Source organism: Passer montanus, unplaced genomic scaffold (genome assembly GCF_014805655.1).
Source record: "Passer montanus isolate IOZ18808 unplaced genomic scaffold, ASM1480565v1 scaffold35, whole genome shotgun sequence".
NCBI lineage: Eukaryota > Metazoa > Chordata > Aves > Passeriformes > Passeridae > Passer > Passer montanus.
In genome coordinates, this window is record NW_024368263.1 from 5,803,870 (window position 1) to 5,825,312 (window position 21,443).

Consider the following 21,443-nt stretch of genomic DNA (forward strand, 5'->3'; position numbering starts at 1 on the left):
CTCACAAATAAGGGAGCAGCAGATCAAATGCAGCTGCACCTCTGAGCCAAACACTTCATTTGGCTATCAAGAAGCAAAACAGCTGGGGAGGAAGTTTAAGCCACTTGATCACTTTATAAGGAGCATTTTCCTTTTCATGAGTAGGATCAACAACTCCTCATTTGGGCCAAACCTCTGAGATACATCACAATTAAACATGTGTGAAAATGAGCTACTGAAAAAAAAGAGTTGCAAGAAAATGATGATAAAAAGCACCTTAGCAGCTCCCTGCCTCTTCTGTATTCATCTGTGTGGCCTGTGAAGTGTTGAGAGACAAGTAGAGGGAATGGAAAATCTATGAAGAAATTCAACTGTCCAGTCCAATTTTAGGTCATTTATTTGGAGAGGGAGGTGCTGCTTTGTCACAGGCTTTATTGGGAACAAAAGTGGGAACTTAAGAAGCCGAAGACAAGGCTCTGTTCTTTTGCTATGTCCTTTAAAGCACTAATAATGAAAAAAAAAGACTAATAGTCACTATGTTAATACATGAACAGAATAGCTAAGGAGGGACAATGTCTCAGACATTAGCTGAATAAGGCAGCTTCTAGGAAAACTCAACATGTGCAAGTGTTATAAGACTGACTTTGCTCTGGGGTATTTCTGAAAATGAGATTAGTTTTACAGAATAACTACTTTTATTACCCTTCTACTGCTAACACGAGAGTAGTAAAAGAAGCACAAAGAAACACTGCCCTCAGCTGACACTTTTCTTCCTTGAATCTGACATTACTTCATGGACTGCCTGGTTTAGCAAGCTTTAATAGCCCAATTAGTTATGAAAGTGATTCTCTCAGGGTGGTCAGTTTATTTTCACTGACTTTTTCTTATACTTCCATGGAGAGATATTTTACTCACTTTTGGCAACAGGAAAAAAAAAAAAAACCAAAAAAACAAAAAAACATCTTTGTGTCCATTAGAAATTATGTAGGCTGTGGAAAAAAGAAGACAAAACCTCCTCCCTGAGCTTACACTTCATGTCTGTCATGGCCACCCTTGACCATTTTTTCTTTTGTGTTGGACAGGGACAAACTTTCTTCTGCATGACTCCAAGGAATGCCTGGTACAACCCAGGGGAGGGTTCAGCTCAACATATTTTTAGAAAATTGAGAGCAAAGAATCAAAACAGACCTTTAAACTAAGAGAGACAATGACACTATAAACCCTCCTGGCCTGTGTTAATATGAGTCTGTTTATTGTAACACAATCTGTGACCTTCAGTGCACTGCCAGTGTCTGTAAATAATACAATGGGCTGCCTGTGTGTCCCAGGGGGATGGGAGTGCTGATGGAGCCTTTCAAAACTCAGATGGCTGCCATGAGCTGACGTAGACTGTGCTATTGTGATTCTTATTTATGAGTTTCTCCTTTTTTTCTTTTTAAGTACAAGCTCCAAAGTCACAAAGTGGGTGGCAGAAAAAACTGTCTGCTTAGTCTGAGTTGGATTGGATAGAATATCTAACATTCATAAAAGCACTCCTGAAATGTGAGTTCCCTGCCTCTCAGATCTCCTGAGGGCAGAGTAACAGCTCATTCAACAGATTTCTATTTTAAAAAATTTCATATTTTGCCACTGGTTTCTTATGAAGCTGTTCACCACCTACAGAACATTCACAAAACTCCACATTTTTAGATGAGATCCTCCATATATATGAACGGTGTTTCTATTTTAAAAAATTCCATATTTTGCCACTGGTTTCTTAGCACTATGAAGCTGTTCACCACCTACAGAACATTCACAAAACTCCACATTTTTAGATGAGATCCTCCATATATATGAACGGTGTTAGTCCCACTTCTGTGACCCAGCTTTGTACTCTGCAATAAAAACTGTCTGCCTTCAAAAATTTCTTACAAGGTCTCAGTTTACTGCCAGCCCTTGGAGTCATCCTACCTGCTCTACCAGTGGATGAAAGCAATCCCAGGAGGAACCAGCCACAGAGAGTGAACAGAAGGGGTTTCTGCAGGCTGGGCTGATCATCCCTGCTGGGTTCAGCTGCTCACACCCTGGGAAGGAGCTCAGCTCTCTGGGCATTCCAGTCACAGGGGCTGTGAGAGCAGCCTCATCCCTGGCACTGGGGTGGCAGATGGGACTGGAACAGCAGCTCTGTCCCCAGTGAAGCATTTACAGGTGAGCAGTTTTCATCTGCAGATCTCCTGTGCCTCCAGAGCCACCCCTCACCCTGTGCCACCCTGTGCCACCCTGTGCCACCCTGCCAGCGTTGGTGGCACAGACCCAAAGCTGAGCAGGTGATAATGATCTTATCCAGCACCCCCAAACTCCAGCCCTTTCCACAGACTCCTAAAACTGACCATTCTACAAACAGAGGATTGAAAGTCTGATTCATGAAAATATATACAAAGGGATTGCCTCACATCTGTCCTGCAAAGGTCCCAGCAACAAATAAACCACGTCAGCCCTTGAACACCATCTCACCAGATGCACAACCATCTCAACCCAGGTCACTATATTGAACTGATGGCATAAAATGTGTACTTACAGAATGCCTGTTTTCCATAGAGTCTGCAAAATAAAATACAACGTATAAATTATGAAATGGCACCTTGCAGAGTGACCAGTTTTATGTTCCAGAAAATACAGGTAGAGGTACTTCAACCCTTTTGTTCACTTTGCAATGATGTAAAATTCCTACCTACATCTAAGGTTAAAGCTCTGGGCTTTGAGGAGTATCCAAGTTGTAGTTTAATCCAAGTACAGGGGTGAGTCCAGACATTTCAAAGCCCACACTGAACAGGACCTGTTTGGCAGCTTCCCTGATCATGTGCTAGGGTAGAAGTCTCCACTGAGGGCACAATCTGTTACTGGACAAGAGAGTCTTCCTTTTAGAGGCAAGTTCTCATCAGCATTTTACTTCCTAATCCAGTTCCTTGCCAGGAAAATAATGTATTGCAGAAATCCAGTAGAGGATATAATTTTCAGGGCAAAAATAACATCTTGCAAAGACACCTGACATTTTATTAATGAAAAGTTGCTTGTTCCCAATGAAAAACCTGAGGGCCAGCAAGCTCTCTCCTTTTAGGGCCAGTGAACTTTAAGACTGGATCATACACTTATTTCAAAAAAGTGGGTTTAGTTATTCAGAAATTTCACAGAATACATTCAATTACCAAAATATAACTATTTCTTTCCCCTCTCAAAGTAGCTCCAGTTTTTGGAGAGGATTTCAAGTATTGTTAAAAGTGCTCATCTTTCTGTTCTTTTGAGATATTTCCCATGTGATAAAAATAAATGCTGAATTTTGAAGTGTATCAGATTCACTGGAGAGAGGCTGTGTGAAGGAAATCCATTAAATGTTCAACAAAAGGGGTTGGACTGGGCCTTGGGTTAATCTTCCCAGTATTTTTTATATAAATGGGGGTGAGTTTAGAATCTCTGTTTTTCTAATTATATATATTTTTTAAATAGCAAATTTAAAAATCAGTTTTCCATAGGCAGAGCACTTATGTAAATTTTGGGAAGTTACCTGAAATCACTAAGTAAAGGACATTATGCAGAGCATTACTACCACTATTAGACCCTAATAAAAGTATTTAGAAACTCCCTTGTCAGCCAGCAGAAGTAACAAGGGAACTGAACACAGGTGAGGGTCTCTGTACATTCGGAGTTTTCTACCCAGAACTTTTAGCCTAAGCAAAGGATTAAAAACTGAGATGACTACAGCACCTTACAGCAGTGCATGAACTCAAATTCAGTATAAAATTGATCTCAGTGTTTGCAAGATTAATCCACATATATTTAGACATTAGGAAACAAAAGAAAACATTACATGGAACACACACAAAAACATTTTTGTGTCCTGAAAGGCACCAGAATTGAACAAAACCACTGTGACCCAGTGCTACATCAAAGCCTGGCTTTAAGTGGACAAAACCATACATAAGGTTTATGAAGTGAGGCATTAACAAGCTGTCATTTAGTCTCTGTCACAACGTATTGTTCTCACAGGAAGGAGGAAATGAGAAATTTTGTGTAGATTCCAGACTTCAAACAACGGGATGTTGGCTACCCAAGGCTTGGAGGTCACAGTGCCAGCAGTGCTGCCTGCTTGTTACCTGTCACCCACATCCAGAGCTCTGGGGCTTTCTAGCTGAGTGTCACAGCCCTGGCAGGAAATGTCACACTCTGTGTCAGGGAAGAGCTGCTGGAAGGGTGATTTCTACCAGGGACCAGTCAGGGCAGCCACTAATAAAGGTACAATGATACAGTGCTTTTGCTCATTCTTTACCATGTCAGTCTTTTGATTTCATTTTTGTTTTAAAAAATAAATAATAAAAAAAGAGGTGGTTTTACTTTTTTACTAGTTTTACTGTAGAACTGACAGATTTTTCATAACACCTTGCTTTCCCTTACTGCCAAAAATGGGGAGTTGAGAAATGCTGGATTCTAGACACACAGAAAAACTGGTCAAGCTTCTGTAGAAGCTCCATGTTTTGTGAAAGGAAACAGAGCTGAAGGTCTGATACTGGTGATTTCTAAAATATTCCCCATTCTGAAAAAGGTAGGTGGTTTTATGGACTTCTGGTAGATCTAAACTCTTGGTATTGCTTCTAATTGATGGGATTTTAAATTCAAACACATTTTTACAAAGGAGTACATATGACACTGTGACCCCCCACTTGCTCTACATTTCCTGTTGCTAGAGGTTCTGGAGAGGAGAATATGTGCCCAAACAGCTGCAATTGTCAATCCACCTCCAAGGCACTCCCTGGTGAGAGCCAGGATGTCAGCCCACGAACCAAAGGTGCTGAGCTGCAGACACACAACGTTCTGCCAAGGCCTTTGCAGGAGCAGTAGCTTCCATCAGGGAGTCTTGGCAGGCAGCTTGGGAACAGCTCTGACACGGGGCATGCACGTAATCCAGCTCTGCACTGGAGGTTCAAGCGAGGTCAGAAGCTCCCTGCATATCTGTGCCTTACTGAAACCAGCTGGCTTTGCCTGATTTTTGGCTGAAGCTGTTGTGAGCATTTGGCTCTGGAATCAACGTCTCACAGATCCAGGCCTGAGTCTAGAATATGTCTAGAAACCCAAAGATCCAAAGAGGTTTTAAATTGGAGAGAGGACAAGTTATTTGCCTGGGTTTGGACAGCCTGCAACTCTCATGTGCCCGTAACACTGAGCTCTGCACAGCACAATGAATCCCCAGACCCTGTGAGCTCTTGCTGTGCTGGAAAAGGATTCAGTGGGAAATTCTGGCTAAGATGTAGGTGTTAAGCCCGAGGCTCAGTAGCAGGAAAGTATTTGAGCAGATTTCCTGATTGCTAGAGCTGATTTCGAAGAGATTTGTTCCAACCCTCTGAATGCAATGGGGATTTCTCATGCCTCTTTCCACTGGGCTATATTTATTTTTCCATAGTACATTGTTGGTTGCTGTAGGACTCTTAGAATTTCCTGTCCCGCTGCTGCAATTGCTTCCAAGTGACCAACTAATTTTTCTAGACTTAGCAGCATAAAGGCTGGTTCTGCATTTTGTTTGCTGGATTTCCACTTTCCTAATAAGAAATTTGGAATCGTTATCTTGCAATAAGCCACAGTGAGCTCATTCCAGTGCACAAAATATCAGTGCAAAGCCTGTCACTGGCTTCTGTGAGCTTTGGGTCTGACACACAGCAAAGACAGAGTTCACTGAAGGAGAAAGAATGTACCAATAACATCATCTTCCACAGGAAGTGTCCTGGAAAAACGTGAGGAAATCTGTGAGCTGGAGTTGGCTCTCATTCTCCTCAGCAACACGAACAGGACTCAGTCCCAAGCACTGGGATCAGCGCTGAGGGAAGGGCTGGAGCTGAGATAAAGAACCAGCATGGAGATGCTTGGGCTTCCTGCCCCGGCTGCCTCTTGGGAAGATGAAAGGTGTGATGGAAATAAATCATGCCTGAAAGAGCCCCCACCCAGGCAGCTGGACTCGTGTGTGACACATCCTGAGCCTCCCTCAGGAAGAGCTGCCAGCCTGGATCCAGCACAGGCAGGGGGGGCAGCAGGGCCAGAGCCATTTTATCACTCCTGGCAGCCTGTGGATTTACACAATTGCCTGTTTTGCTTCAGTTTTAGACTATATCCCTTCTTTCCGAACAAAAAGCAGCGACTTTGGGACTGGGCTGGGCATTCCTCACTCACAACATGCTTTGGCCCTTTCACAGAGCAAGCAGAGAAAGCAGGATTTTAAGGAAATTAGTTCGTGCTGGTGAGCTTCAAGGACTTTTACCCAATGCTGTTACTGACCTGAATGGCACTAACTGACCATTCCCCAAACTGCCATTAGGATGTAAGGTCTGATTTAAAGTTGAGGCTTGAAGTTTTTGGTATTTTATGTACAATACTAAAGTAACAGCCCATTGCTCTTTAAAACAATACCCGTGTGAACATCCTGATCACCAAATATGTTTCTGAATTAAACTAATCTTTCAACAACAATGCAAGGACAACTTCTTATCTCACAGTTGCTGGCAGAGCAAAGTGAGCAGCATCCTCCTTAAACTCTCATTACAGCAGAGGAAATCCAGCATCCAACCAACCAGAGAGTGACATTAATTGACTTTCAATCAAAACATACCTGACCAGAATGGAATTTCACAAATTACCTGCTTTTCCCACTGCAAATGAGTTAACTGTATTTAACCACATGCAGTTCTTTTGGGACTTGAGATGTGCATTTGACAGTTTCTGTCTATCTCCAAAGTAAAACCACCTCCTGAGTCCTGGCACTCAGAAAACAGCACAGCAGGGAGGATGGGGAGTCTTGTCCACGGTGTGGTGGAGGCACTCATGGTGGAAGCAGGAGATAACATAGCCAGCACCAGGAAAATAAAAAGGAAAAGCATAATGACAGATGCTCAGCACAGTGCCAAAGGCCTGGGGCTTGGGAAAGCTCAGAGCATTATTGGCACTGTGGATTCATGGTGCAGATTTTGGATAAGAGCAAGCAACAGCAACAGAACTCAAAATAAGGAGTTGGTTACTGCTATGGCATCTGCCTTACTGGGGATAGCAGTGAGAGCTGTCAGAAAAATGAAGAGCAAAAATGTTTTAGCTCAGTCACAAAGAACTGCCTCAGACATAACAACCACTGACTGTCCTTCAGCTTCCTCTCTAGTGCACACAATTTTTGGAATGCACAGACAACCCCTTCATAAGACAAAATTGCTTATGAAGCACTCAGTTCTAATTAAACCACAATAGATACCTACAAACAAATAATAATAAAATGTCACATAGGTCTTAGGGGTTAAATATGTCAAACTGTGTAGCTGACACAAATTCCTAAACTCATGATTTTCCTAAGGACACGTTTGTCTGAATCATTGCCTTCCTGAAGTAGGTTGTACTCTTGGGCTTTTGCTCAAAAAAATCAAAGAATAGAATGGTAAATCAACTTCTGCACCCACTAGCCATGTTCAACATCTGTCACAATTGGCATCATTTAATATGCTTATATTAATATATATTAAAATAGAATATTTCATGGGGATCATCATTGCATTTACACTTTGCCACCTCACAGTCACACAGCCTACCAAAAATCCAAGATAGTGTTACATTTACTGTAACCCAGCACTGCACTGCTGGGTGATGCACTGCTTATCTAATTGAAACACTTTTCCTGTGCATCAGTCAGGAAAAACAGACGTGATTGAAACAATAAACTGCTACTGAGTTTCCAAGAATAACTGAAACTGTAGAATGTTATGCCTAAAAGAGCAGGTGGACTGCAAGATTAAGGGGTGTTTGCAGATCCTCTGGCTAATCCAGCTCAGAATTTCAATCATATCCCATTTTACTGCAGTTCCCACCTTGTGGTATTACAGCCTTTTAGGTGCTCTCTGAATTTCAGCTCTGCTGTACCTGCCTGGAGTCTGCATCCTCTGTTATGTACCAGAAAAAACCAGGGCTGGTGAGTGGTGTGAGAGTCACCATCACACCTGGGCTGAGCAGGTCAGGGTTATGCAGCAGCTTCTGCAGCTTTTTACAGGTCCAGTTCACACCCACTGGAGAACATTTCAGAACATTTGTGGCCTTGGGGCTCAGCCCTAAAATAAACTGTGTTTTTTCTCTTGGTGGACATGCATGAAGTGCCTGGCCATGCTCTTAAGTGTGAAAGATATTCTGATTTTCACTGCAAGGCTGTGAAAAATGAGTACACCACACAGGCACAGCACCAAGGATTCTGAAATTCCTCTGCCACTGCTGTCACTCTCTAAACACTTTGCCTTAAATGCATGACCTAATCTCTCTGTTTATTCAGCTGTAAAATGGAGATAAAAATTGCCATGTAAGTCCTAACAAGGAAAAATTAAGTAATGTTTTCTAAAGTATGTGGAGACCCTCACAATAAAAGATTCCCCAGAGACATATTGTGTCAGAGGTGGGAAATGCCTTATAGAAAAAATAGAAACTTAAAGCACAACCAAAAATTAAAAATGGCACACAACAAAGCCTGAATGGGGACAAAATATGAATGGTTTGCAGCCCTAATATTTACAAATCTAGACTTCCTAACACAAAGAGAGGAGAGGAAATCCCTTCAGATTTAGACTCTGACAAACCATGATGAAATAACCTTCTTTTGAGCCACTGTCTCTGAAGTGATTAGTGCCAGAACATTTACAGACAGGAATTGCCAGCAAGCTGCCACTGCCCACACACAGGTCTGTGTTAGAGGAGCTGCTGAAATGATCAAATGGCTGTAAAGGCTTGTAGGGTCTGTTCCTGGGGGCTTTCGAGATATTTGCTGGGGTTACACCCAAAGCAAATGGAATATTTTATAGCATGTGACAAATATGGTCAATTAAGAGACAAATGTTTCTCTTGAGCAGTTTGAGATACCAGGACCAAAAATCCTGATCCCTAACAGGGATCTTGATTCAGATCCAGATGTATGGCCCAAATATTCAGCAGATCCAGCACAAATGGGCTGATGAAGTAGATGTCACAAATATTAATATCATTGACTTATGAGGAGCCATGAAGATGTCGTGCAATTTATCAGCTTCTGTGATTTTGTAGCTGCACTTTGGTATGCTCCTATCTGATGTGACTTGCAGCTCTTCTTTATTATGGCGCTTATGTTCTAACTATTCAGTCTAAATATTATCTTATAAAATATTCAGTCATGAATTTATCCCTAACCTCTACACACACACTTCCTTAAAGTGTTTAATTTTTCACTAGCTTACTTACCATTATTAGCTTTTCTGATTTCACTATAAACTGTTTCAGTCCCCTTCTGTTCAGGAGCTGGAAAACGCATTGGCACAGAGTCAATATATTTTATTTCTTTTTCTTTTTTCTTTTTGTTTGTTTTTTGTTTTGTTTGCCTTATGAAAAGCTCCTTAAACAAGCAGAACATATTTTTTTTTACTTTCAGAAGAAGCAGCTACATAAGAAGCAGTGAGCCTGTGGAGTCTGTGAGAAGAGCAAGTACAACCCCTCCCCAAACCAGGCCTGTAAGGGTGTGAGAGAAGGATGTCTCCTTCTGTGTAAAAATTATGAAAATCTGCTTCCCTTTCCAAATTTGACTTCAACATTCTCCTAATCTTCTTCTGAACTTGAACCAATACTGCTTTAATTTCACAGAGACATCTACCACCAGAGAAAGGTTTCTCTGGATCACTTTGAAGAGCTTCTTCAATTTGTTCTAAGGATTTAGGGATCCTAGCCCTGAGGAGATCTATCACTTGGAACACTAACTATGAATCCTTTTGGCAACTAACCTGTCTAAATCTTTAGGGCACAAAAAAATAACTTAAATTGCTGTGCTTTGTGAAATGTCTCAGAAGAAGACTAACTAGAAATCCATTTGGCAACTAACCTCTATAAATCTTAAGGGCATAAAAAATAATTTAAATTGCTGTGCTTTGTGAAATGTCTCAGAAGAATATTTGCAGATTTCACATTGCACAGCTTCCATTTATCTGGGAAAGGTCTCCTTTTGGACAGAGCCCTGTCTAAAGGCCTGAAAATAGCAAAGAATCATTTTCTTATGGTCAGCATAAACTTCTAATAGAATAATCTCCTGGATTCATTGTATGGCTGTGGTTTAAAAATCCCTGGGCAATCAAAGTGCTTCAGACCAGTGCATTTAAAACCTCTTTCTTCACTTTCTGTAAAGGTCTGTGATGGCAGGGTCCAGGAGCTTGCTGTTCATGGATCTCAAAGTGCTTCAGAAACACTCATTCATTTCAGTTAAACTGAGTCTCCTGGAAAACCTCAGAATTCTATCAGTATCACCTCCAATTTCTGTGGACCTTCAAAGAACAAAGAAGTTAAATTTTTCTAGTTAAAATTAAATTGTTGTTTCCTCTTTGAAAAAAAAAAAAAAGAAGGAAAAAATTCACATTTCTGGATACAGAATCCTGTGATTTAGCTAAAAAGTTTTAAACCCCCCCAATATTTAAAGAATTCAGACATAATGATTTGCAGACTCAGAGTCAGGACTGTTACTGTTCTGCATTGCCCTGAAGAACCCAAGTGTCTCTGGCACCAAATTTTGATGTCCCAAAGCTAATTCCATTAATTTTTTGTTAATTATTATTCTGTTCAGCATTCTTTAAATGCTGTGAGCTAGCACATCAGAATGGAATGGCAAAACTGCCATTAATTTAAACAATAGCAGCTACACTTCCCCAGGTGTCTAATCACAGCTTTCAAACTTGCAGCTCTGGCATGAACTTTCTTTGCAAAATTATTTGAGGATCTCAAGGCATGCTTACAAGCTACTGCTTAAATTATCAATTCAGTTTCCAATGAAGTAAGAACCTTCTTGGAATTTTAACAAAAGGTAGCTCATTTTGTTTAGGACTCTTTTTTAGCAGGTAACAGTCCTAAATCTACTGCTATTGACTCTGTGCAAAGACTTGGTTTGAGGCATTTCCTCAGTTTGCTTTTTTTATTTTTTATCATACCCATTTCATTATATTGTGGTATAATGCCACTGCCCATGTTATTTCCTTTGTCAACGTTCCAAAAGTCGTCCTAGCACTGAAAAAATGTGCCAGGAGAAATTACTTGGATGGTTTGACATTTTGTTCCCACTAATTTTATAATGTTGCCACCCTGCAGATAACTAACCAGATATAAAAGTAAAATAAGGAGAATATTTTTCCTCAGCCATGCTTAGCAGTTTCTGCCTTGTCACTTCAGGGATATTTCCTGATCTGACTTTAGCCCCTGACTTTGGTTTTTCTCAAATTGCCAATAAAGGGTCTAAGTCACCTTGCCATCTTCTTTCTCAACTAAGCTTTAGAGAAGACAACCACTATATTTTTGTTAAGCATACAAACTTAGTAAGTATTGAATTTAATAATTCCAGATAAAAGCATTCCAGAAATTATCAGATAGCTGAGACATGATTTGAAGAAGAGGGTAAACCAGTGTTTTCAAATGTAAGTAATTCTTTACTGATAAAGACAAGGTGTTCATCCTTCTACAATAATTTCAACTTTGTTTGAAGTGACATTCAATCAATCCCAATTCCCAGAAGTGACAAAAAGGCAACAGTTACATCTTAGATACTGCAGCATTTATTGCAGTGCCCTTTCACAGTGCACAAAATATGACTCTCCTGCTCCTGAGAACATTAGTATTGACATTGCCAACAGTGCAGGAGGGACAAATGATTGGAAAGATAAATTAAATTGAGGTTAGGCCAGAGAGATCAAAGAAATCTGCAGTTCCTCAAAAGGCAGAAGGAATCAGACTGTGTGTAGCTGCTGGATGAACAATGTGTGCCCAGAGAAAAGGTAAATGTGATTTGCTTTGTCTTCCTTCAGAAAACAGGAGGAATCAAAAGAGGTGTAAAAGGGATTTGGAGCAAGGTGATAATCTGAAAGTTCTGTTCCCTAGGAAGGGCTGGTCGTACCCACACACAGACATGAAGGAATATTATGACTGGGAACAGAACCTTACAATAACACCAACGTAACAGAAGAATCAGCAGCAGCTCTGTGGCCAAATTCTCTCTGTGGGTGTACATGATTATTACAAGGGAATATTAAGAAACTTGGCTTTGCTTCTCTTTTCCCAAGAATAAATCTCATCCTGTTTTCATTGTGATAGGCAGTGCAGAGCTCCAGAGATAACTTGGTTTCACACAACACCTTCTATTTAAGCAGCATCCTCAGGATGCTCTCAGAGAGGAACACATTAAATACTTTCAGTGCAGTTTCCATTTCCATAACTAAAGCACTCCACTGTGTCCTGGGGCAGCAAAGGAAATCGATCAGGGAACTGTTCATATCTCTGTACACTCAACACAGTTCAGTCCTACAGAATCTATCAGTTCTGTGTGCCATGCATAGCTCTGTAGCATGAGGCAGCGCTCAATTAAAATAATCTGGTCTCATTTACAAACCATAGTAAACATTATTCTGTGGTTTAATGGGGTTCTATCTACAGAGCACAGATATTATCTTATTACTTAGTCTGATATACAGGAATAGTGTTATATATCAAGAATGGATGAAAATGTTGTCTTTATAGATGTTGATCTTGAATTTAATGGGGCTTTTAATTTAAATAATGCACTGTCATATCTTACTGTTCTGCACCATTGTGGAATGGTGTGCACACCACCATTGTGGAATTGTAGTGCACACTGAGAAGCAGTTGGAACAATTATTAGCCCTATTCTGAAGAAGAGTACAACTCTGGTGCTTCAGTGCAGAATTCAGCAGAGGTGGGTAAATAGCCTGCTTCCAACACAGGGAAGGCTCTGTGATGGATGATACCAGGAAGTGAAAACAAAAAGGACAGGAGGGCTCGGCTGCCAGGCCTGAAGAGTGAGCACTCTGGCCCAGACATCTGTGCTACAGCTAAACAATCACGTCTTTGGGCTCTGATATAAGTGACTAGTCCTTCCTAGCAGGAAGAAGGAAATTTATCCATTTCTTCCTCAGTCTGCTTCTCATTCAGCTGAAGCAAAGAAGGAAGAGCAGAGCATAAACTTCTCTTGAAGGGTTTATTCACTTCAATGTACTTGGAGCTTTTTGCAAATTTCTGAAAGGTTTAGCAGGTTTCAACACAAGGCCATAATGGCATTGGAGCTCTCCAGATGACACAGAATGATTGAAGTGGGCACTTGGGTGGTGAATAAATTTCCATGGCTATTTCTCCTTCGAGGCTGCAGACACCTACCTCAGCCCCACGCTCTGAGGTTTGGTTACTGCAGGGAGGAGGACAAAATTATCTGGGCATCAATCTCCTCATTTCTCTGTTGAAGGTGATACAAAATTCAGGATGGTCTCCAAGCCTCTCCAGACTAAGAGACTAAATCAACACTGGTCTCCCTTCTCTACCACAAGTGAATGACAGCTTTGACCCTTCAACCAGTTCCTTAAAAAGGAGGAAATTCCACTGGTTTCTGTTCTCTCCATTATCTTACCCTGTGGCAACCTCAAGTGGCCCTCAGTGAATTTGGTCTCTTTAACATGGGTATTTCACTGCAGGCTGCCTTCTGCTTAGGGCCACAGCTCCAGCTGGGAGCCTTGCTCCACACAGACCTCCTGAAATGGGAATGATCCCAGGGGAAGGACTGCAGGAACAGCAGCACCAGCCAGGTTTAGAAGCACTCCTGGCAGGAGACTGAGCACACAAAGCACAGCCCTGGCATCCCCAGGTGCCAATACCAGGCCAGTGCCAGGGAGCAGCAACAGCCCCAGAGCTGCTCCCAAAAATAACCCATAGAGGCTGGAGAGTTTATTACCTCTGTGAGGATCAAGCGTGGAGACTTCAACTTCAGTGTAATCCACCTCAGCACTCTCAAGGTCAGGTCCTGCCCCAAAAAAAATACCAAGAAAATGTTTCTTTGTAGGACTGCATGCTTCTTAGGAGCTGTGAGCCTGATCCTGCTGCCACTAAAATCAGTGGACAAGTCCCAGCTGACTGTGTGTGATAGGTGCAGGACCAGGCCCTGCTGATGGCAGGAATTACTCTGCTGAGTTGTAAGGCCAGCCCATTCCTGAGGATCATCCCACTCCAAAGGGCAGGAGACCGACTAAAGGCAGATTTCTGAAACTGTGGGACATGCAAATTGTGCCTAAAACTGTTACTTGCAATGTAACACTTCCAAAAGTGGCACAACACGAACTAGAGTGGGGAATTACCAGAGCTCCTCCCATATTCCTGCTCCAGCTGCTCTTCCCTTTCTCTCCCTGCCATTACTTTCTGGTTTTCTGTGGCTGCTGTGGCAGGACACTTCCCATTCTGCACTTTCCTCACCTTCAAGCCATCTTTATGTTTTTCACGACCTCCCATTCTCCAAATTTCTGCTTTGCCAATTAGCCCATTTCAGCACTTTTCTCCTAAGCTGCCTCTAAGCCTCACATAAAACATTTGGAATGGAACCACTTTCCTCCTCAAAATGCTTCTCTGCCACAACACCCACAGCAAGCCTGGCAATGATCAGACATCTGACTTGGCAGGGCCACTGGCTGACAGGAACTGGCTACCTGGCTGCAGCAGACACAAGAAACAGCTGCTGCTCTCTACTCTATTTTTAGAGTGGGGTGAGGACAGTTTTCTACCACATTTCTGTAAGAGCTGGAAGGAACCACAACAGTAATTCAGACTGAAATCCTGCAGAACAGATTTGGCAGATTATTTTATTCAGATTTCATAGCAGGTTATTTTTAGATTAAATTCTTAAATATTTCAAGATCCAGAGAAGTGAAGAAATGACAGAGAGGTAAAAGAAGGAGAAATCTGTACAAAATCTTGGGTTTTTTTTTAAACAAATGGGAATATTTGTTATATAGAACTTAATATTTTGAGTATAAGTTGTATTTTTATACCACCCTACATTAGATGGCCTGGGATCCAGCACAGCTAATTACAATCCATAAGGCAATAGATAAAAGGGTCCTATTGGTGTCATTTTGGCCATGGGAGAAAAGGGATGGCCCTATCATTACTACCTCACTACTGCCATTAGAAAACATCGAGACTTTCAATTATAATATAATTTTAAAATCTATTGTTTGAGTATGGAATTACCTTTACTGTCATCTGTTGATTTCATGTGGTTTTCATTATCTTCAATGTAACCTGATCCTAAAATATGAAAGCCAAAGATGAGCTGACACAGTGTTTATTGTAACCAATGAAATAAATGAATTACACAGCTGCAATTCCTACTGTCATTATCTATATTTCTATATAACACATTCTACTTTTAGATTCCCACCTAGACATTCAGGTGGGAAGAATGTGGCTTTTTAAATTATCAGCTAACAAACACCCAAGGGGCAACTTTGTCTATGTCAGGTGCTCTAAACATCAGGCCCACCTGTCATTGCAAAGTGCACTGAGGTCCTGCAATGAAAGGTGCCCAGGCAAGTTAACATCTCTATACCGTGGCCACATCACAGGGCAATGTGCCACAGCTCAAATTTCCTCTCTGAAATAATTTTCTTGCAGCTGTGTCAAAAGCAGAAAGTAATTTTCTTTTACCATGATTTCTCCATCTGTGATATTGTCAATTGATTGCCTGGGAGAAGTGTCTGAGCAGATTTATAAACCAATCTGTGTAAGACGTGCTCATAAAAACTGTACAAAGACAAAATGACAGAAGATACCTTGGACAATGTTATTGGTATCCCTCTGTATTCCCAAAACATTGGGTCCCATCCAAACAATAACTATGAAGTCCAGAACTTTAATTAGATGTTTAATTAAACCAATTTACTAACAGTCTTATAGCAAAATAACCTACCTGAATAGTAGTTTCCATCACTGGGTGGTCTTGTTAGTTTTTCACTTGTCAAGTTTGGAGCCAAGGCAGAACTGAAAAACAAACCAATAAAATTTGATGTAATTATCCAAAACCAGTCAATAAAACCAACAACATGATTCTGTGCAAAGATCAGTCACTATCTATGCTGACTACCACATATTCTTAACCACTGAAACTAATGAAAATTTTGCCTTTGCTTTAGGAGAAACACAAGGAAACTTTAAGGTCAAAAATGTTCCCTATTGCATTATTCTTCTTCAAGACCTCTGTATTTTCAATTTTATTCCATATTTAAATGCATTCATATACAGACCTGATATTCTTGTATTGCACTTAACTGGCCTTTTCTTTTTCTATTGTTAAAGTATTTCCTCATCCTGTTGTTGTGTTAGCAGGTGGAACACGAAGCACAACCATCTATTGTCTGCAGATGTGCACTGCAACAGGCTATATTAACGTGAAGCAAGGCATACAGCCCTTTACACACAGAAATATTGCAGCACTATCATAAACAGGTGTCGTGGTTTAACCCCAGATGCAGTTAAACATCACACAGCCACCCACTCACTCCCCTGCCACGGAGGGATGGGGAGGAGGACTGGGAAAAGATAAACCCCATGGATTCAAATAAGAACAGTTTAATAATTCAAATGAAGTTAATAATAATAATAGCAATGAAAACGAGAGAGAGAGTGAGAGAGAGAAGCGCCAAGGAAAAGAAGGGATGCCCAGAGCAGCAGCTCCACAGCCCCAGGCTCGGCGCGGTTTTGCCGCGGGGCTGTGCTGTGACAGCGACCAGCACCTCCTCTGTTCAACCTTCAGTAGCCCTGCAAGAAGGGTCTTCCAAGAGGTGGGACCAGGCAGCTGTTTCATTTCCTCCATCTCCAAGGCTGCTGCACTGTAAGCCCCCCAGGATTCTTCTGGGTCCTTGCAGTACCCACTCCTGAGATTGTCTCTGCCCTTGGAACCCCTGGGCCAGTCCCAGTGGGGGCTTCTGATTCCCAGTCAGGCTGATTTCAGCCTCCAGCAGTCAGCTCTTGGAATCTGCCTCCAGAAACATAAGTGGGTTCTGGCCCTCCACAGCCTGATTACATCAGGGTACACTGTGCACCCGTGTGTGCTACAGCCTTATACTCCTGGGGGGCTGACGTTATGGGGCACGTGATCCACACAGTCCCGTAAACAAGGCTGTCCCTCTCTTCCACAAGGCTGGAGGCAGGGCCCCTCTAGTCTTGGTCATAGGTTTATGCAACTTGCTTCTTGTGAAAATGGAGTAGAATTCCTTTCCAGAGGATCAGGAATAAGATGAGCCCTTCCACTCTGTCTGAGGAACTGCCCACTGCAGACCACAGCGGCAGCTTTCCTGGAAGAAACCCCTCTTGTGATTGTTCTTCCTTGCAATTCATGTAGGGCTGAAGTGGAATTTCTATCCCACTTCCTCGTGTTGTCTCTGTAGACCTGCAGAAAAAGCCAGGGTCTCCCCTGGTGTGTCCCCTCAATATCCTCCCTTGACCAAAGGACACTTTCTGTTACCAGCTGAGATTCTGGACTGTGAACGTGGGGAGTAGAATCTAGATCCTCTTTCAGCTGCTCAACTGGCTTCTCCACAGCAGGGACAAGGGAGGAAGAGATTTTTCTGTGTACTGCTAGAGTTGGGGAGCCACTGTCTCCACCACTGGTGCCTCTTTGTGTCTCCAGACAACACTGCCAGTGAGTTGGTGCACGATGATGGTGCACTCTGGTGTACATGTTCCTGATACATGCTGTGTGCACATTAGGCTTCATCTGGATCTGTGAGTGAGCATGTGTTGTTTGGGCTGTAATAAATTATCTATCTCTAAGCATGGCTAGTTCTCTGCTGTACTGAGTACCTCTCTCTGTTATGGTCCACTTGCCTGGGTGAAAGAGAACATCCTCTTTGAAGAAACACCTTTCCTTGACAAGAGCTGCCTCCAGAAGCTGAGGACTTGTGTTACTTTTCCAATCACCTTGTCAATTCACCCTTCCCTAGAAAATTATCTCAGCTGCTTGGCTTCCCTACTCCCTAATTCCACACCACCCTCCCCATTATCCCAGCATCTGAGCATCCAGGTGATAACATGCTCACCTGGATGATGGCTGAAATCCTTTTGCATATCCCACAGCTCAGTCAGGGGCAGGGTGAGGTGCCTCTTGTTCTGCCTCTTCCTCCTGTTCTTGTTATGACCCTGCTTTGTCCTTCTTTGCTAAACAAGCCATCTTTCCTGGGCATTCCTTTTCCTTTTTTGAGGGGCAACTGCTACAGACAGGGGTTGGTCCTCTGGTTCAGCTGCATCACCCACCCCTGGGGTGAGTAGTGACAGTGTCTGTGATTACTGGAGTTTGAGTGCCCACTGTGCCTGTCGTGGGGGTTGGAGTAGCTACAAATAATTTTTTGACCCTAAACAAGAGCTGAACCACGTTCAGCCACTTGCTGGTTCCTACCAATAGAACCATGCTGGTTCCAAATTCCCAAGCGTATTCAAAATTCTCCTAATTCTCAAATGCTCTGGTAATTAGGCTGGAGAAGAAAGGGAGGCTGTGGGAAGATGTCTCTCCTGCATAGGCCGGTTGTCCGAGGAATCGGGTAAAAGATGCAATTGTGAATAGTTCCCAACAGGTGTCTCCCCACGCACAGGTGATGGCAGCGCTGAGACACGCCCAGGTGAATTAAAACAATTAAAACAATTAAACCCCTCAGCCCTGCCCCGAAGGCAACGAACACAACAGGGTGCAGTAGTGCAAGCCAGGTGTTGGAGAACACAGCTCTGAGAGCAAACAAATCAACACGGTGTGGCCAGTGGCTGTTAAACCACGAGGAATGCTTGTAACAAACTTGTTTCAACATGCCCTGGTCAGATCTGTGCTTAATTTCGAGTCCCACGCTGGGTGCTGAAAAGGGCTGCTGTTGTTTACCCCAGCTGGTAACCAAGCGTCCTCCCTCACCCACCCCACTCCCAGGGACACAAGGAGAAGGACTGGAAAAAGGAAAAACCCAGGTAAGAACAGTTGAGATAAGAACAGTTTAATTATTGAAATAAAGTAAAATATAATAATAATAATAGTAATAATAATAGTAGTAATAATAATAATAGAAGGAGAGAGAGAGAGAGGAGTAAAACTCAGGAAAAACAAGTGATGCTCAATACAATTGCTCAGCACCTGCTGACTGATGCCCAGCCCAGCCCCGAGCACTGACAAGTGCCTCCCAGACAAATCCCCCCCAGTTTCTCTATTGGGAGTGACACTCTATGGTGTGGAAGATCCCTTTGGTTTGGGTCAACTGTCCAGGCCACCATCCTGCCTGGCTTCTTGTGCCCCTGCTCCCTGGCAGAGCATGGGAAACTGAACAGTCCTTGACTTAGTGTAAGCACTACTTAACTAAACAGCAGTGTTATCAACTCTATTCTCACACTAAATGCAAAACACAGCACTGTACCAGCTACTGAGAAGAAAATTAACTCTATCCCAGCCGAAACCCAGACAGGAAGGCATCTTACCCAGACATCTCCATGGATGGTCCTTTAGCTTGACAGAGAAAAACAAAACTTCTGTTAATAGGTTGTACAAGTAAAGAATTTAAAAGTAAAAATTAAAAACAAAAATATAGCGATTGTCTGCTCCTGTCAGAGTAGTTTCTCCTGGCTATCACAAAATTAATTACCTCATGTCTTATATCCTGTTTATCTCCCAGGTCCTTTAAGTCTCTCTTTCACAGAGAACCCTAGATCCCAAACCCCAGATTTTAACCTAGACAATTTAATCAATCTGGGACATCCAAATGCTCCAGATTTTCCCAAATAATTTGCTATGTACAGGATATCACAGGATAAATCAGATATATTTATTTTCTGAAATAACTAGACCTAAAAAATACCTTAATGATAAAAGACAAATCCCTAAATGAAATTGTATTACAGAGTGGAAGAAAAAAACCTAATCCCATAAACTAATAATCTAAGTTTGCTTCATGAGGACTAGAGAAGTAGCTCAAATACACCTGAGTTTGGACCCCAAATCAAATTGTTATAGCTCCATAAGGGATCAGAAACCTCAGGCCCTGTCTGCCTCTACATTGCCTGAGGCTGAATTTCAGACCTAGGGCTGCATGGGAGCAGTGTAATTCTGGCCTGTATTTTATAACCTCTGCTTCCCTAAGGCCTGCCCAGCACTATTAGTTACACGTTTTGCCCAATATGCTGCTTGGAAAGCTTCAGCACATTTTTTCAGCAGCCTAATTTAAGTCGCCTAGCATTTCTAAGTAGATTCTTTTAACTGCATTTAGTCATCTTTGAAGCCTCACCCCCACAAGCCTTTGCAGCTGAGACAAATGCAAGTTTTACTGTAACACATGTGTCCCCACACAAAGAGAAGGGAACCATTCTTTACCCTTTTTCTTCTTACGCAGAAACCACCATAAAGCGACTGCCACTGCTCCTGCCATGGCTGTCAGGACAAATGCAGCAATGACTCCTTTCTGCCAAGCTGCTAAGATGACTGCAAATAAGAAAAACAGGTTTAAGAGAGTAGTTACAGTGACAGGTCAGCACTACCAAATTCTGTAGTTCCTGACCTTTCATTTTACTACACATCAACCTTCTTACACACTGGGGAAGACCTTGGAAGAGACTTGTGTGCCAAGTTTTCTAGTGAGCCTCTCCTTTGTGACCAAAAGCTCAAGCGTGTGATCAACAGCTTGGTTTTAGCTTGCATCTTGCTCCTTTGGCTTTTGGGCATCCCCTTAATTTTTCTATAATTAATATTTCTAAGCTGGACAACCTCCATTTATAGAGACATCTCTCTGACTTCTGACAGCAGTGGAACAAAAACCACCAGTAAGGTGGCATTAACCACTCCCGCAAGGGAGTTATACAGAGGAACATCTCAAATCAGATGGCCTGACCTGTAAAGGTGACAGAATTGGCAGCTTATCATTAAGGAGCTCACCACTGATGGTTATTGGACGGCTCCGCACGTCCACGCTGGCTCGGTTCGAAGCCATGCAATAATAGGTCCCTGTGTCCTTCCTCTTCATTGTTTTCTTGTGCCATATGGTTCTGTCTGAATATTCCCTTACTTCGTGTAGAAGAACTTCATGATCAGTTTTTTTAAAAAACTTGAAGTCAATTGGCCAAGATCCTTCCTTCACAGAGCAGAGGAAAGCAGCATCACTGCCAACTTCTACTTCTCCATACGGAACGCTGCCCAAACTGGCATCCCTGATTGGTACTACAGAGGAAGGCACAAAGAAAACAAATATTAGCACTATTAGAAATAACTCTGATGACAAAATATTGTATTGGAGAAATGCTTGCTTTAATGCTTCGTTAAACAGAGACTGAATGCACAGTATTAATCTTTCTGAACAGTCTCTGCCAGACAGCATCCTCTAGTAAATATTTTTATAGACCCAGAAATAGAGAGGGCATGATAAAGAAACAAAGCAGACACAGGAAAAAATTATATCCATTCCAGAGAGGTCAGTCAGTCTCTTTCCTCAAAACCTTCAGATGCCCCTCTGGCCCCAGCCTACAAATGATTTAATTTCCAGAAATAATACACTCAGCAGTTCCATTGTTTAAATAATTATGGTGCAATTTATGTAGTTCTGCTTTCATAGTTATGTAGAGTTATGCTGGTTTAT

At 42.1% G+C, this 21,443-nt stretch overlaps 1 protein-coding gene across 9 annotated transcripts in view; it reads right to left on the reverse strand.

Moving 5' to 3' along the window:
• Positions 1 to 21,443, reverse strand: part of PECAM1 (platelet and endothelial cell adhesion molecule 1) — a 31,724-nt gene that overhangs the window by 3,738 nt on the left and 6,543 nt on the right. For 3 of the 9 annotated variants that reach the window (XM_039715866.1, XM_039715865.1, XM_039715863.1), the window contains exons 8-15: positions 20,747 to 21,028; positions 20,189 to 20,296; positions 19,300 to 19,327; positions 15,761 to 15,831; positions 15,043 to 15,099; positions 13,754 to 13,822; positions 9,232 to 9,288; positions 2,537 to 2,559 (exon numbers count right to left, since the gene is read on the reverse strand). In XM_039715866.1, coding sequence (XP_039571800.1) covers positions 2,537 to 2,559; positions 9,232 to 9,288; positions 13,754 to 13,822; positions 15,043 to 15,099; positions 15,761 to 15,831; positions 19,300 to 19,327; positions 20,189 to 20,296; positions 20,747 to 21,028 — 695 coding nt within the window. The remainder of the gene's footprint in view (positions 1 to 2,536; positions 2,560 to 9,231; positions 9,289 to 13,753; positions 13,823 to 15,042; positions 15,100 to 15,760; positions 15,832 to 19,299; positions 19,328 to 20,188; positions 20,297 to 20,746; positions 21,029 to 21,443) is intronic. The other 6 variants (XM_039715870.1, XM_039715869.1, XM_039715868.1 and 3 more) reach the window with 3 other exon arrangements.